Here is an 18,785-nt window from a genome sequence, read left to right on the forward strand (position 1 = left end):
ATAAGGTAAGTTTATCTACAAGCAAAACTTACTTTTATGACTTACACATGGTTGGAAAACCCATCAGATTTTCAGTGCTGTCCATATCCCCACTGGGTAGTTTCACACCACTTATCTTGGAGACAAGTTTCTCCACAAAAGAAAGTGATGGAAATTTCTAAATTTAAGAGTTGTCTCCAGAAAAGGAGATGAGGGTAAATCTTTCAATGTAGACACTTGTTCCACTTACAACTGTCTAAGTGGGGAATTCATTTTACTTTGTTGAGCTTTCCATTGATGTTCTGTTACTTAGGGACAGGAAATGAAGAAAAATCTGTCCAACGAACACAGGCTGCAAAAACATGTAGTTATTTGACTTCCTGCTTAATTGACCTTAGTCTGTGTTAATGACATATGACTATGGAAGAGACATTAGATTGTGAGCCCCTTCTAGTGACATGAATATGGCCATTGTAAAGGGCTGCATAATATGTGGGCGCTATATTAATACAAGTCAATAATAATTAACAAAAGCCCTATAGGATCAGTTTGACTGCACTTTGGGAAGGTTACATATGGTCAAACAAGACTCAACTGACCTTGGGAGGTGCAAATTAATGGTAAGTAAACCTTGTGAAGAATGGGTTACTGATGCTTTTTTTAACATTTCACACAGTTAATTACAGAAGGAGGTCAGGTCTTTTGGCATTTTTCATTAACATCAGTGTCAAAACTTTTATTTTGAATGAGACCACATTACTTTGAAGGCCTTCCCTTTCTGGCGAAACAACAACTCAATCCTGGGGCATATAAAAATATTAACATAACACTGTAGTGTAAATTCATGGCTCTGCAGATACCATTGCATTTATCAGATGTGCCAGGCTGGTATCTCTCTGTGGTTTGCAAGGTCTACTATAGTATATGCACATCATGTTCTTTTTGAACTTATACCTTTGGCAAGTTTATTTTTTTTTTTTATTAAAAGTTGCTTGAAGGTAAAGTGAAGAAACAGAAAATCTTCAGAATATGGTAACTCTTTCACAGCCCACAATATTAGGAGCTGAGGGAAATATAATGCTCATCCTACTTTTGTCCGAAAATCTGGTCCTAGATATTAGATGAGGAAAAAAGTAGGTAAAGATGTTGACCTAAATGTTTGTGCTATTTTTGTTCAATTTTGTATACATATTTTATGTTTTATAAAGAAACATTGAAAATATATAGCTTTTTTTCACTCTGGAAGTGAGACATACAGATTTTTTTTTCACCAATAATTATTTCCCAGTTGTGTTTCTTGTAATTGTTTTACAGATCTTGAAATAAAAGCTTACTTTCTCTAGTGCTCCCTGGCTGATTGTCTGTGTGGGGATCATAAGAGTGGCATCTCCGGAATGAACTCCAGCATCTTCAACGTGCTCAGAAATAGCATGGGAAATGACCTGTGGAAGAAAAGAACATACAGAAATTCTTTACTATATAATCAGGTTAAGACTTTCATTCCTCATTTGTACTAGGTGACCTAAGAGTTTCATGAGGTCTGCCTAATGGAGAATTCCAGCCAATACAGGGTAAGGTTTTTAATATTGTCTCTAGGCCCATCAATTATTATCATACAAAGACAGCAATACCATCATTTTTAAAGTGAATTGCCAGCCATGCATATAAAAGCTGAACTTCAGGAAAACACTTCAATACACAAACAAATGTTTAAAAAAACTGTAAAAATATTTTACCAGGGGTCTGTATTTCTGTCGATTCAGATACACAGCATTGTCATATTTGGCAGAGCGGGAGACCTGTTTTTATCTGCTACAATTAACTAGCACATTATAGATCGTCCCAAACAGTAAAAAGATGAGGAATAATCTAATGAGCTAACTATTAACTTTCTCTTGTCTCTCAATCTGTGAGTACATAGCCCACTGCATCACAGCTGGCTCTTTTTCCTGCTTTTACCTCTTTGAGTCTTAGCTCTGTTGTACAAGTAACTGCAAAATGCTGATACCAAGTCCCATTCATGTAATAATAATTCTTGATTACAAAGTGAGAAAAGTGTGACTTTTGCAACATAAGCAGCTTGACAGGCTCTGCACCTTACATACTAAATTGTAAACTGTTGCTAACAATGGATTTAGAATATATTCTTAAATGTGAGCATAGTTTATGATCAAACATGGTGATGTGACCACCAAAAACTGTCTTAGACTTTCATAGAGATGCGCTAATATGGGCTGATTTGATAACTCATTCACCAAACCTGCTCTGTTTGTTTTATTCTTTACCAGCATTTCTCTTCAACAGGAAAAAAGTTACCAATATCCTCCTGGCTTTATGCAGATTGAGACTTTAGTTAGACTTCTCTGATTTGCATACTTGTTCTGGGTCAGTGATTAAAAAAGTATTGAAGCTACAGTCACCAAAGCAGCAAAGAAAGGAATTCAGCAATTTCAGATCTTCTGTCATGGTTTAAATTAATTATGCCTGCTAGGAATGAACTGCTTGATCTAACTTATTTAGGATTCACGCCAGCGGAATTTTATTGATTTTTGCCTACACATATAAGCCCAAGTTTACAAATTTAGACATACAGCTGGCAAGCGAAACTTGTGGGTAGCACGGTAATATAAAAGTAGACCTCATACAAGTTTAGTCTTTATTTAGCTATAGTCTTCCTCAATCCTATTTTCTATGTATTAATGATCAAAACACAACTGTCTACTTGAATTAATTTGTGCCCAGTGTAAATCCATTCACATGTCAGAATCATATTTAAAAATTTGTTATAAAGATTATACATACACGTCCTTCTTTGCCAACTGCATCCATCTCTACCTCCCGGGCACCTTCAATAAACTTGGTGATCACAACAGGGTGTTCCTGTCAAAATAATAAGTAAACCAAATCAATGACAAGCTTGAATGACAAAATAGACACAGCTTGATTACAACATCTAACATTCCTGTTACAATCTCTATATTTAAAGACCATATGGCTTGAAATAAGTGGTACAACGTTTGATGTGGGTGCAACCATATGGAAAAACTGAAGTTTGCCTTATAGACGCAGCAACGGTTGAACTTTATATTACATTCCTGTAGTTATAAGACTGTATCACTCTATTACTGATCAAACCCATATTCCTTGTAAATGTCGCTTATCTTCCTACCACCTTGAAATTGTTTAAATGCAGAAGCAAAAGCTTTCATCTTGTAAAGAGAAGCCCTGCAGGATATACATAAATTCCCCCACCCAGGTCTAAAAGAGACACTAATATGAAAACAAGGAACATTACCCTGAGAGTTGGCATAGTGTGAACATTTTGCTGCCAGTTGATCATGAATTATGTATGATACCACTTTTAGCTAGATATGTCAATACATAACATTTACATAGAAAACACATTGCTGGTATTTATCAGTAGTGGTTCAAGGTGGAGATTATGTAGCAATAAAACCGCAGGGACGAGACAAATAATAAACATATTATTTGAACTTAGCAAGTGCAAGTAGCAGATGTGAAATTATCTTTGACCTCTGGTGTATTTATTTGCTAATTTATTATAGAGATAAAGATTTGTAGGTTTACCTTACTACTGTATCATTTGTAAAGCAGTATATCTATTGTTGCTGCTTTTAAATGAATCGGGTCTCAATTATTTAGGTGTCTTGAAGCAGAATTGTCTTTTTATTCTATGGTTACCAAGCAGATGTTTCCTTTTTTTTGTTATTAGGGAATTTAAAAAAAAATTGCATTTCAACCCTACACAGGTTTTTTAGGTTTGGATAGAGTGGGGGGAGTTAAACCTTGTTACAAGCTTTTAATAATGTCTTCCCCAGCTTTTAAGTGTCCCCATTGGGGAGTTTCACCCCTCTAGTTGTACTGGTTACCAATGTCACTGGTGGGGGAAAATTTTAAATTTTAGTAAGAGGTGAGAGACATTTTTCAATATGGACTCCCATTCTGGGATTCTCCCAACTGTCCAAGTGTCTCCTCTTTTAAAATAGCTTTTTGGTATCTATACACTTTGTTATATACACATATATATAACATCTTAACTTTATAACTTGAGAAATAGTAATTATGTGCCAATTAATTTGGACCGAATGAATCTTAGCCTAAGGCCTAAGGCTATGTACATGGGTGAGATTTTTCTCGCCTGATACAAACAGTCAGGCAAGAATCTGACGTGTACAGCAGTTGCTCAATGTTATTTATCATGGATAATGTTATCCTGATGGATCCATGAACAAGCAACAGAGAAAGACTGCTGTACAAGTCTATAGAGACATTCACAGTGGTCCTGCTCGTTCTCCCTCATCCCCTCTTCGTAGAACAAAACAGAGCTGCATGAACAGCACTCGTTAGTTTGTCTGTCACTCTTTTGTCGCTGGAAACGATCATGAAAGATTGTTTCATGCAACGAATATTGCATGTGTGTATGCAGGCTAAGAGTGATTCATAATGCACTGGTTTTCATTTCATTGAGGGGAAAAAATATGAGGTGATTGTGGAGGTGAAAGTGATATGAAAGATATAGTGGGAATCGATCATACAGATTGGGAGCATGTGACTTGCTCCCTTTCTTCCCATCATGTAACATCAAGGGGTCTATTAACAAAGCGGTGAATCTGACATCCACTGAAACATTCCCTGGTGGTGAATCAATTTCTGATATTGAAAAATATGAACCTTGGAAGACTCTGCCCCAGAGAACGTGAATGTCAGATTCACCGTTTTATAGATAAACCCCAAAGAGTATGTGTAGCCAATAACCAGGGACAAGCTACATCATGTGTGATTGGGTAGAGCATGTGTAAGCTTTGACCAAAGCAATTTTATAGCATTCCCAGCACACATTCTGTTTGATCTACTGGTTGAATGTGATGTGAAAGGTACTGATAAAAGAAGCTGGAAGGAGGATTTTAGGTTCTTATTACACTGACCTGTATAAACATACTACAGAATCACTTCTATTCTTACAGAAGTTGGTCTAACACATCCCTCCTCTGTGCACAGCAGATACAGATGTGGGATAAAGAGTTTGTAATTTGCATCAAAGCTGGCTCAGAGCACTGGCAGATTAAAGCTCTGGGTTGAGATCTTCTGGATTTATTATTATATAAATATCTGCAGAATTTCTATCCAAAGTAACATTTATATTATACAGTTTATATAATAGCACAATGGCACAATAGATGTGTAAGAAAGAAAATGTGTACTTTCTAGAAATACAATTTAGGCATTCCATTATCTAGCCTAGGCCAATATAAAGTCACATTTTAAAGCAACTAGCTTGAAGCAACTGGCTCTTAAAGCTACCCAATCCACCCCGGCTTTCTGGCAAACTGAACAAGCCACATAATAGTTCCTAATTTGCAAAATATGTTCCGGAGACACAATCTGCTTCTTAGACTAAGTCATAATGATTGATCTTCTTTACCTGTGAGACACGTGTGGCTTCAGCTAGGAAATTCTTCAGTTCTTCCTCTCCATATACTACATTCATTGCTGAACCACTGTGGGAAGATAGAGAAAAACAACACTTTACAAAGGATCACAAAGTTACAAGTTTAGTCTGAGTATGTTAAAATCAGGAGTGCATTGACCTTAAACATTATCACAAGCAACTTTAATATATAAAAAGCATATAAAATGCACTTACAGAAAGTTAGAATATATTAGGCGTACACAAGGTCTCGCTGCCAATATCTGCCTACTATTTTCAAGTGCATTTTATATGTTATTTATTTATTACAGCTGTTTGTGATAATGTGCAAGGTTAATACACTTTCTCTGCTATATATCTGTTTTTATGGGTTTTAACTGCCTACTTTTTATGATAGCCAAAATCTATTTTTGTGTCACACTCAACTTATCAAACTTTTTAGGACTGTACGCATGAAACTTAGTAAATAAGGAATATCTGAAATTTTATAGCAAAGTCAGAACTGGTCAAGCATAATTTACTAGCTCATAAAACAAAATATGCTGGCACCATATCATGTATTTTTAACAGTACAGACCAGTTACCATTGAGGCGAAGAGGCTAAAAGTACACAATGTGCAGGGACAATAGAATACCCAACAGAATTCATTTGTAACCAAGGTGGCAGTTTGAACCTTACAGACTTTACTGACAATCAGCAACAATATGTATGGATTACCTGAGCACATAGGAGGGCCGCAGCAAACATGGGTAGCCAACAGTCTTTGTAAACTGCAGAGCATCATCCTTTAAAGAGGAGAATGAGTACCGTGAAAAAAAAGCGTAATGCTATATAGTAAAGTCCTACTATACGTAATTCAGATATATCTATCTTACCAGGGAATTAACAGCTTTCCATGGAGCCTGAGCAATCTGAAGCTCATCCAGGACAGCTGAGAATATGGAGCGATCTTCTGCCCGATCAATCTGCAGTGGGCTGGTACCCATGATCTTCACTCCATTCTTGTACAGTGGTACAGCCAAGTTGTTGGGGATCTGCCCTCCAACTGAGATGATGCAGCCATCACATTGCTGGTAAGAGATAGGATGGACAATTTGTCAAACTCATTTGTGAGAATAATATTGCATGCTGTGTCTAGGCCTATAAGACTCACAGCACATTGCATAACAAAATAACACCTTGTAGATATTATTATTACCTTCAGGAATACTTGGTAAATGTACGACATCTTTTATTTATATGAATAATTAAAAACTACTTTGTATGATAGCTGCTGAAATCAATATTACATAATTCTCATGGTTTTATTCATCAATAACAGATGTAGAAAAATTGCTGGAGAAAAAAAGTGCGAATCCTTTAAACAATTTTTTGTAAATCCAGATTCAGGCAGTGAGAGAAAACTTATGAAATCATTTTTTTCTATCTGTTCTCTCTATTCCTCTTGGCCCCCTGTATTGCTAGTTATCATAGAGGTCATATAGTCAACTCTTTACATTATTCCTTATGTAAAAAAACATAATATTATCTGCTGATTATGTATGTTTAACTGTTGAAAGGCCAGGCTGTTCTATATCAAATAAAATTTGAGACAAGGCCATGCCTAAACTATGTATTTTTTTGTTATGATATAGTAAGAACAATAACAAAAATGTTTTATTGCTATCCATGGCTTTGTCAAGGAGACAGCACCTCGGCATCATAATACAAATGAATTGATGGTAAATATTCAACAACACATACCGAAATACAAATAGGGAAGGTTAGAACACCTGTTGGCTTTTTATTGCTACCCATGGCCCTGTGCAAAATATTCTCAAGCCCTGTTTGCATAAAACAATTCTCAGCATAATAGCAAGAAAAAAACTTTCTAATGATGTCCCAGGTTGCAGTAAAAAAACAAAGTCAAAACTAAAAATGTTTTTGGTGATTTACACTTTAAAGTTCATGTGTCTGAAGAAAAAAAAGCGCAAGGGTATGTTCTTTATGAGCAGTTAAAATTTGCTAAATAGTTTATAATTAAAGTCTATTTTTGGTAAGGGAATTTACAATACAAAGATCTGCTTAATTAGATTTGCTTAAAATTTATCATTTTCAAATAAGAAGTGCCATATGTCTCAGGAAATTAGGTTGTTTTATATTTAATCTGCCAATAATTACCATTTGTATGATAAAAACAGATCTCACTGCATATGATTAGCAATGATTATATAATGTTACCAGGATGGTACATGGTTCTGTACAATAACCACAACATATGGTGACTGTAGAACATTTCCTTTAATTTCCTGGATAATCTTACATTTTCAGGACGCTTGTACTGAAAACTAACAAAGTTTAACAGAACCGTACCCCCTTCCCTGGTACATTTACTTGCCTTCAATTAGCAGTCTACCGGGTCCAGGAACTGTGGCCTACACCAAACAACGTCCAAGATTGTGCATCCTGTGGTCTATTGATGGCCAGAGCAACTCTGTGCAGGCTCTGGACTAAGTAGTCGACTAATATACAGTAGGTAAAAGTGGGTATAGGTAGTATGGAGTGGGGTGGGTTATAACACATTTTTTATTCAATTTTTACTGTGCAACTTTTCTACAAACAAAATTACACCAGAATTTTTTTATCCAGCTCAACAGTTGACTGACAAAGACCAAGCTAGGAGAAGTAGAGATCAGAGGTATGGGCTCTTTAGCTGGTGACTGTGACTGTTCAATCATGAGCAGGGAAGTGACATAAATGTAAAAACAATGTCACTGTGCTTTCTGCAAAGGGTGTACATTTTGGGACTAAATTAGGAAAACTCTTTGACTGGTAAAACCAACTCCCTTATACAGTATGTATTTCACCTATGCATGTTTCTGCTTGCTTGGAATGTTAACTTATGGGTAAACCTTACTGCTGTGCAAGTCAGAACTTTCTCAGCATTACACACAATCCCTCTGGACCTGCACATGTGACAGCACTTGGGCCTAAGGATTACCCCCCCCCCCCCACCCACTTCAAGGAACCATAATGTACACTTTGAAGAGTCATGGGGGGTCAAGTTTTTTCAGTGAACCAGTTTCAGAATAAAGCCAAGAGAGAGTGAGCAGAAGGTAAGTACGTACCACTTACTTTCCACAAGGTAAACTGCAGGTTAATTTTAATTTTAATCTTATAGCAGAAGCCAAAAATTGTACCTTTTTACCCATCATTTAAAGCATACAGTGAGGAGTTTATCTGATACCCTGCTTTTATTGGCTAACATAAGGTATTAAGCAGAATTGATAGGCAGCATGGTGGCTCAGAGGTTAGCACTCTGGCCTTAGTGTCCCAGGTTTAAATCTCGGCCAGGACACTATCTGCATGGAGTTTGCAGGCTCTCCTTGTGTTTCCTCTCACATTTCAAACATGCAGGTAGGTAAATTGGCTTTAGATTGTGTTAACGGCAAATGACTATGGCATGGATATTAGATTGAGCCCCATCGAGGAACAGATAGTGACATGACTATGGACATTGTAAAGCTGCGTAATATGGCAGTGCAATATAAATATTGAACATTAATAATGATGCTGTGGTTTATAAGAGTTTGAATAAGTAAAAACCTGAGCAGGTGACTACAGCAAACACTACTTTAATGTATACTGATAATTGAATATATGAGCATTGCTGTACTTTGGTATACTTCTCCCTCCATAGATTTGAATCTGGTAAATAATATCTCATAAAATAAATACTGCACCATTCCTCTCACAAGCTTCTAGTGTGTAGTGTATGCATGCCTGGATGTACTGCCATCCTAAGTTTATCAAAAATGCCCAATATTAGTAGTATGTAAAACTCACCTCCTGTTGGAACACATCCATAATTCTTTCCTGTGATAGCTCTTCAAAATAAAGTTTGTCACACTCATCAAAGTCTGTGCTGACTGTCTCAGGGTTGCAGTTCACCACCACAGTTTTCTTGCCAAGCTGGCGCAGTGTGCGGATGCTGGACACTGCACACCAATCAAACTCAACGCTGCTGCCTGTATCATAAAAATACAACAGATATACAGGTAAATTATTACAACAACCATTTTATCACATGCTACTTGCTCCAGCTAATGTGAAATGTAATGCTGTTTGTACATGGACAAATAACTATAGAAGTGGGGTCGGCAAAGTTTTCTGGCCACTAGGCCATTTATGGGGTGGGCGGGAGCACACTAGGCCGGACCCGCCCGAATGGCTCTGCCCACCACCAGAGAATGCCCCCTAAAGTGAAATCCCTCTCCTTTGTATGCATTGGGGAGGAGAGGGATTTACCTTCGAGGAGCTTTCCTTATTTACCGCAGTGGCAAAAGTATCAACGCAGGCCATGGTAAATAGGGGAGCAACTGCAAGGGGGCAGCTCCGGCACTGGTAGTTCCTAACACCCCCTGACCGAACCGCCGGCAACCTGCGGTTCCGGAGGAGATTTTCCAAACTCTCCCTACTCAAACTAGAAGGTGATTTGTTTGCCTGTTCTCTGACTGAATTTTCCTATTACTTTTGGTCCTGATGACACCATGTCACTGAGACAGGAAAAAAATTAGACTATAACAAAAAGGTACACAAGAAGCAATAAAACCTGACAGAAGTTCTATCCATCTACACAAAAAAGGGAACAAAAGTTTTAGCTGTAGCTAATACAATTAGACAACATTGCATAATATAAATAGTTAAAACAAAATGTAAATGAGGCTAGGTTGTGTATAACTGTCATGTTGGATCAAACATTTGTTTCCCATCAAACAGCAACGTTTAAGTCATTTTCAATAAAAGTGTTAATCGGAACAAATGGCTGCACCAACTGTCCATTCTTTACTAACAGCAAAAGGGATGGCGTGTTTGGCCAGATGTCATTTCTGCTTCTCACCAGTGTTGAAATGTGTCTCATTAGAGGTTTTAGGAACTGACACAATTATCTTTGGAAGTGATAATATCTGAAAGAAGAGGATGCTGTTCATAGATTAGTCTGGTGCAGTATGGAAGGTTTATGGTTGATAATCACATTCATGTCTCAAAATACTTTGTAAAGCTACGTACACACGGCAGATTTTTATCGCCCGATAATCGGCATCGGCCAAATATCGGGCGAAAATCTGCCGTGTGTACAGTCCGAACGACCGACCTGCCGGATCCACGGACGATGGACGACGACCGATCCTAATGAAAGGGAAGGGGGAGAGCGCGCAGCAGGGTGCCGCTCCGTCGCTCTCCCCCTCCCCTGTATGTACAGCACCGTTCATGCATCGTGCAGTCCCTTGTCATTGGAAAGGATCGTGAAAGATCCTTTCCAACGACAAAAATTGCAAGTGTGTATGCAGCTTAAGCTTTTGAATATTACAAAAATATTATTTAGGAGTAGCAATTTGTCTTTTCTCATGCAGGTCCTTTAGGACAATTTGATATAGTTCTGATTTAATATAGTTCTCCAAGACAGGTGAAGGTAGACTATTGAATGAACCTGGGTGATCCAGCAAACATGGACTGGATTTGGTCATAAATGGAAAACATTTGCCAAATAGTAGGAAATTATATAATAAAACCTATTCCAGGTTTGCTGGATCACCCAGGTTCACCCATAATATTCATTGGACTTCAAAACAACTCTCTCATATTATAAAGATAAGTAGAGGGAAATGTGTGTTCTGTAGTCTTAACACACTCCCTGTCATATATTGATAGTATTATTATATATAAATTACAGTGAGCATTTGCTGCGACTTTAGGGATAAAAAATGTTTTACTGGGCTAAACCAACAACATTATTGGTATCCAAAACTATTGAAAAAAAAAAACATAAATGCATACACAATTTTCAAGCACGATGGCTTGGGTAGATTGGCTCACATCATGATCACCCTAAAATAGTGTCCCAGCCTGGACTCCAGCATTGATGTTACTTTGGTGTGCATCCATAACTCGGCCTATTACTGAATGAATGGGAAGTTCTTTTGGCCCCAGAAACGGGGGCTGTAATTGTTGCTGATGGACAATCAACTGTGGACTCACAAAGTGGTTTGTCACTTCATTCTATGTCTATTTGTTAAAAGCTCTGAAAACTGTCAGTTTTGGATAACAGGCCGTCCAATATTATATAGCCACCTTTACCTTGTACAAATCAGCTATGCATTGTAACATGTTGCAGCTGGCATTTTATAAGCAGAACCAAACTACTTGGGTAATTAAACTACTGGTTTACTAGTAATGTTTCTTGTAGTTTATCCACATAGACTTATTGGAATAAATATAAACTGTTGTAACAGCAAAAACTATGAATGTACATAAAAATAACATTATCATCGTGCCTTATATATAACCAGTTGACACCTGGGGGACAAGTCATAATTGCTTTACCCAATAGAAATAGGAGAGCTCTGGTCAAAATGTTTTAACTGGCTAATATATCTAATGTTCTTTTTCCATGCACCCGATCCTAGCATTCTACATAGCGTTACATTTTTTTGCATGGAAATTCATTTTACATTGTAGGCCTATATTTCTTGGGCATCATTCACCAATATATGTAAAATAATTTTTTATTTTTTATTTTACCAATATATAAAAAAATAAAAATGTAATACATTTAATAATATTATATAATATAATATAATATTAATAATATAGTATTTTAAAAAAATAGGGAAACATAATATTACTGTACAGTAGCATGTATAATATATATATTATAATTATATATATATATTATATCAAGATTTCTTTGCATCGGACTCAATACAGCTATTTTGTATTGAATCTAATACAAAATTATTTGAATTTCCCACCGCTCCTCCCGCCCACACCCATGCATGTACCGACGTCAACGGGAAACCCCGGAGAACGTCTCTGCAGTGGCCAGGAGAGGATCGAAGAGGGAGGACGCCACCTGAGGACCTGCTGGGACCAGTAGGATGTCGGGGGATGCCAACGGAGCAAGGTAAGTCGTTTTTTTTTTTTAAATTTAAGCGACCTCAAGTGTGACTGGGGATTACCACTTTTAGCACATAAAATTCACCCCAAGTCACACTCGGGATTACTACTAATATGCCTAAACTATGGGCCTGATTTATTAAAGTTCTCAAAGGCTGGAAAGGATACACTTTCATTAGTGAAGCTGGGTGATTCAGTAAATATGGAATAGATCTGGTCCAGGATTTAAAACATTTGCTACCAAAAGTCCAGTCCAGGTTTGCTGGATCACCCAGATTCACTTATGAAAGTGTATCCTCTCCAGCCTTGGAAAGCTTTAATAAATCAGGCCCTATATTTGAATTTGTGGACAGCTAGACTTCATCCTACCTATGGACTAAAAAATAAATCACATTGAATGATATACTCTGTGATACTATAGATTTTAATGTTAGCAATACTTCTTAGTTAGCTTACTTTAGAAGCCATGGGGCAAATCCAAAATAAAGAATCAAAAATGTTTAAAAATAATAAAGATAAACAAAATTTTACATTTGGGGATTTTCAGTGAAAAAAAAGTTAGGGAAAGGGAGAGACTAAAAAAGCTTTTCTACAGTTTCTAAACTTCTCTTCTACTTCACATTACAGTAAACACCTCTTATTGCAGTTTTGCTTTATAAACTTTTTCTGTTCTATATAAAATTGGAAAATAGCCGAACTCAGACAATACCTATATGATACGGGCCACAACCTAGAACCATCATTCCGTGGTCATCAAACTTTATATCATGCTCCTGGAAGAGAAATGAGAAGATGTATTAACCATTGTGAAGAAAGATGGATCATAAAAATCATTACTGGATGGTGCTCAGTATATTTCTGAGTGTCATCAAAACTTATGATTCCATTACGTTTGTAAATCTTCTGCCCAAAAGTATCATGGCTACCCTTCAGTGTGACATTTTTCCTTGAACAGAACATGAAAAATGGTTTCAGGTACTAAAAGCATTTTGAGAATTAAAGGCAATATCTGTTTTTGGACTACTCTGTGATAAAATTTGATTGACATGCCCTCAAACAGGACTATTCTTGCATTTCTCCAGAGATTATTTAATACAACAATTCCCAATAGTTACAATGTATCCATACTTTCCCATGTATATTCTGCCCAATCTACTCCAGTCATCCAGATAGTAGTGGTTGATTTATGTAGCGAATGGTAGTGGGCAAAGCTGGGTGAAGCTAGGTTTGATTGGAACATTTAGTCGTATACAGAATAGGTTCCTTTTTTTTTCTGTTTTTCATTACATGAATGAATGTTTGAATTGAATATGTTTGATTCACTTTGCTTTACTGTATACCATTTTGTTTAAACTGCTGTGAAATCTTGAATAATTTTTAGAAATAAAAAAGACCTAATTTCTGCTGTCTCTAAAGAAAGCCAATAAACAGATAAATTGAAAATACAGCCGGACCTTTTCTATGATGTAGTAAAGAAATTATGAGAACAAAAATTAGATGCAAAACATAGCTCATGATATACAATATATTAAAAAAAATGATGCAAAATGATAATTTCAAGTTTTCTGCCTAAAACTAGATTAATAAACTCAGAGTGTGTTTCAGTACATTACCTGTCCATTGTAGGTGAGGTAGAGGTAGTTTGTAATTGCTGGGTACTCAGCAGCCAAAGTATCAATCTGTGAAGCAAAAAAATGCAATTTATTTAAGGCTACATGTCTCAAATCGATTACAAAAAACTAAACTTCAACATGTATGAGGATAAACTTAGCCCAATAAAAAATGGAAAAAAGCAACATTAGATGCTATTTAAAAAAAGTTCTAGCAAAGTGTTTACCTTTTCTTAAAATGTCATGTGATTACAAATTTGTCCACTGTTAAGGTAGAATGCCAGGGTATTCAAAATGGGCAAAGACCCCAAAAATCTAAGTAAATCTTAAGTTTCCCAATTTTTCTTGCCTGAACCATATACATTTCTATTGGTCCATCACTATGAGGTTATGGACTGCTTCACTGGCCCATAATAATGTATGTAAGGTGGGGGCAGGCCTTCCACCCTTCCAAGGGTCTGCAATGTATAGCTATGTGCAGCTTTATTTAAAAGAAAAAGGCATTCATTTATATGAGACTGTATAATATATATATATATATATATATATATATATATATATCACAAAATAATAGGCCATAATGTATTCCAGCAATGAAAGGGTTTCATATTATTTAGCTCACCTCAGCTTTCTATTACCTCATGGCAAATGACAGGATCAAGCGTACAAATGCATCTACGTTACAACTGTGCATACCAAGTAACTTCATTAAAACAGAGGAGCTTGCCATGAATGCAAAATTACTTTGGTAATGATGGGGCACTTAAAATAAAGTATTAGCCCATAAAACAATGTTAGCACCTCGGGAGATGGCTGTGAGGCTAGTTTTCTAGAGCCAGATGCTGCACGTTTAAACCAGGTCAGCTCCTGATGTTTCATGATTACAGGTTTTTATATACTGTTTAATTGCCACTTCAGCGGAACGTCACTGTTTCAATGGGAGCTCTCAAAGAGCAGCACCGAAATTGCTTTGTGGGTGAAATAAGGAATAATAAAATGGAAAATAAAAATGCTCAACAATGTGCAGGTTAATCTGTACGATGACAAAGAAAACTCGTCCATTTTGATGATTTATTGTCATTAAAGCCAATCAGAGTGCTTAGTATATACAGTTGTTCAGCAATTTCATTGGCTCAGACACTTGGTATTTTAAGGAGAGAAGTTCTAAGGATTTGGACACCACGCTGTCACACCAGAGACATTTTTTTTGCTATGTGCTGTACTTGTGTTGGCAATGTAAAATTAAAAAAAAAAAATGAGAGCAATTTAAAAGTTGATTGTGGTCTCATGGAGAATATATAGACTTTTATGGTCTTTAAATGTTTTTAGACAGGTAATAGAAAATCCAAAAATGTGTGTGAGGAAGGAAGTCACAGTGCAAAATAAAATCTTTGTAGAGTGGGAAATGGTGTATTTTCAGTACTGACAAACATCTGTTTATGCCTGGTCTAAAATGTGTTATTTTTTACAGTATGTCATTTAAATTCTTTTCGTTATAATGTAAAATTAAGGATGAGGTCAGACAGGCAATTTTGACAATTCATCTGACAATTTAGATTACTGATTAGTTTGATATCATGCCTCGGTATCACTTGACACACTGCATGATACATCTGAAAAGATCACAGTAGTAATTTCTATTAGTTTCAATAGTACATGACAGATTGTTCACATCCAATTTAAACAATGCAAACAAATAAAGAAGAAAGAAACAACAATGATCACCAGTTAAAATGGAAGGGATTTACAAGTGCCCATTTGATGCACATATTGTAAGGCAATTTTTACATAACCGTCCTTTTTTTTAAAGTTTTCATATACAAAAAACAACATACACAACAGAAAGGAAAAGAAGTACTGTCAAAAACATATCCCACAATACACTGAGATCTTTACATTTACCTTTACATTTACCTTTACAGTAAGGCTATCCTGGCAGTGGAAACAGATGTTCCTGTATGGCTCCCGGTCACTGGCACCTTGTGGCTGCCCACACCACAGAGCTAATTCTTAAAGTGTCAGCATTTAAACATTATACAGAAGGCCCCAGTAGGCAAGACTGAATCGCTTACTGCTCACCCAATCGCTCACCCCATTTCTTCTCTGTGGCCTGTCATGTAAGGTCTCACATGCAGAAGTAATTCAGGTGAGTGAGGAAGCAGTAACTACATTGAAACCTCACTGCCAGGCTGAACATAGCCAAAAGGACAGAGAACACGATTTTACCAGTAGGTAACAGGAAAAATGATACATATTGACACAATGACAGCCTGAAGAAGGAAAGGAGTTATGAATAACGAAGGAAACATTAAAAGGAGAGCCCGGGGAAGGCAGGGGACATGAATACCTAAAACAAAGCTTGCCGTGGTCCAAGCTATGTGCATATACTTGCAAATGCAAACTTCCAGAAAATATGTACTTTTCAAGTAGAAGGTGAAACCTTATGATGTATGCTGTACACAAACTATGTACATATAAACTATACACAAAACTATCTACTACATGGTTGGTTAAGAATTATTAGATTTGTTTTTAGGCACATTCACAGTGTTGTAATGTGGATTTGCATGTTGGCATACGTTAAATGCTTCGGTGCAATGATGTGCCATTTATTCTTAATGGTATCTCAACTTACCTTGCCAATGTACCTGCAACGTAGTGCATCACAATGCACAGTAAAACACTTGACAAGCCATTTCTTTTTGGATCTATACTTTTACCTAGCTATTCTGGGACATAAAAGGGATGTTCCCGAACTGTTGGAAGTGTATTATTATCTATAATATTTTTTGCATGCTTTAGCATTAACAGTACATTGGAACTACACTATAGAAAGGTGTGATCTTCAGGTGTTTACAAACATTTGTCTGTATACTGTATTTACATTGTGCTAAATTGTTATAAAAAGGCATTTGTATACATGTAATACAGCTGTTTGAGAGCTACATATAGCTGTTCTTTTCTATTCTTTTGTACTGCTAAAAACTTTAAGAATACTTTTATTTTTTTCAAGATTAATTGACCAGGTTCTTATAAATGTTTTATAAATGTGACAAAGCTCTATTGGCAGGTCCAGGGACATTAAAAATATGCATAAGAAATCTTTGTGTGTTTCCAAGTCTGACAGTCAGAGCTTCAAAGTATGACCATGGTGTCATGGCTCTTGTGTACTGCAGAAATGTTCTTCCTTTGCATTTTAATTTTGCCTCTGAAATCATTCGAATTCTGAGCCATATCCAATTTTTCCTATTCAATTCTAGTGTGTAAATATTGTGTTAATATAATCTGTCTTCACAGGGTTGTAAATGTAAACCATTTGTTATTGCTTTTTAGTCCTGAATGTCCTCCATAGCAAGCAACCTTTATCGCTGCCACAGAGCCAACCATGCGTTTTTACATTTAATATGAATAGCTTTATCAGCCAAGGCATCTGAAATGTGATCTGTCTATATTGCTTTCAGCAATCAACTTAATTCATGTGTTTTGTTGATCATGAAAGTAAAATGTGAAAGTTTTTTTGGGGTAAAGTTAGCAGTTACTTACGACACTTTCAATGAGTATACCATATGAACCTATTTGCTTCACTAAGTCACATAAAGTCAAGGTGATTTATCCTTTACTTCTAAATGTTTATGTATTTGTTGCGTTTGTATATTTTTTTAAAGATATCCTAAGGCTTGTTTAAGACTAGTGGTTAAAAACCTAGTTGTTTACCACTCCCGGGCACCAAGCAGTTGCCAATAGGTGCCCAGGAATGGTAACAGGTGGTAAGTACTAGGTCTACTACTACTAACACCTGCTTCAGAGGTGTTCACTTGAGTTGGCATGTGTATGAGGTTGGATACAGTGCTTTTTTTATATGGAGTCATGTAAATTCTTCTAATCGGTTGGAGTGGTAAACATGCAACAACACTACAGGAAGCAAATGTGTTTTACCCATTATAGTACCGCATGCAAAAAAATATTAGTCTAAACTTAGCCTTAACCAACTCGTGCCTCTAAAAGAGGAGAGCAAATATTTATCTCTTCTGTTACTTGTGCCACTGAATGCCACTCCACTACTGAGAAATCATCCTTCAGAGTCTACAAGGAAACTGGCATTTCCAGGAGTGTTAATCTTTGTCTTTAATAACACTAGAGATCAGAAGGAGGAACCAGAAAGCACTACAGTGAATGCAGATCAACAGTCCCAAAAGTTTTACCCAGCAGACTTCATGGAAAAATTTCTCAATAATGAAAGGGAATTTTGATTGTGTAGGTGGTGGTACATTTGTGATAGGGTTGATTTAAAGAAAAGAGCTTTGACACACCAATTCCCAACCCAGCAACCGGCACAATAAAGAAATAGACGGTGCAAAAAAGTACTAGAAATTTACAACAAATACACCCAATAGTTTGGACTTCTATAAATATACAGCAGTCAATTGTGGGAATAATCAAAGGGTTCTGTGCTGTATTTGTGAACTTTTTGTTACATTCAATTGTTGCAAAATCAACCCTTTTACACATTATTCTTACTCTACAATCCCCCCCCCCCCCCCAACCATACACACACACATAATATCTACAGTATTAAGCTAGAATACCAAATAGCAATAGGAACTTGATTTGATCTTGAACTTGATCACCAGTTTGTGATATTTATATGAAATTTCCTCATATCCTTAACTGCTAAACAACACATAATCTAATCTGTTTTTTTTTTTGGATTATTTGAAAACAGTATGCTTTTCACATATGTTTCGTTTTACTAATTAGCTTCAGATTGGCGCATGTCCAAGCGGTGGGGCTAAATATTCAAAGCAACTAG

The 18,785-nt window shown here is 36.4% G+C and overlaps 1 protein-coding gene across 1 annotated transcript in view; it reads right to left on the reverse strand.

Moving 5' to 3' along the window:
* The window catches only part of CPS1 (carbamoyl-phosphate synthase 1), a 64,476-nt gene that overhangs the window by 12,995 nt on the left and 32,696 nt on the right, over positions 1 to 18,785 (reverse strand). The window contains exons 23-30 of the mRNA XM_072418552.1: positions 13,979 to 14,044; positions 13,075 to 13,138; positions 9,255 to 9,436; positions 6,305 to 6,499; positions 6,147 to 6,214; positions 5,423 to 5,498; positions 2,782 to 2,859; positions 1,314 to 1,421 (exon numbers count right to left, since the gene is read on the reverse strand). Coding sequence (XP_072274653.1) covers positions 1,314 to 1,421; positions 2,782 to 2,859; positions 5,423 to 5,498; positions 6,147 to 6,214; positions 6,305 to 6,499; positions 9,255 to 9,436; positions 13,075 to 13,138; positions 13,979 to 14,044 — 837 coding nt within the window. The remainder of the gene's footprint in view (positions 1 to 1,313; positions 1,422 to 2,781; positions 2,860 to 5,422; positions 5,499 to 6,146; positions 6,215 to 6,304; positions 6,500 to 9,254; positions 9,437 to 13,074; positions 13,139 to 13,978; positions 14,045 to 18,785) is intronic.

This window comes from Pyxicephalus adspersus, chromosome 7 (genome assembly GCF_032062135.1).
Source record: "Pyxicephalus adspersus chromosome 7, UCB_Pads_2.0, whole genome shotgun sequence".
Classification (NCBI taxonomy): Eukaryota; Metazoa; Chordata; class Amphibia; order Anura; family Pyxicephalidae; genus Pyxicephalus; species Pyxicephalus adspersus.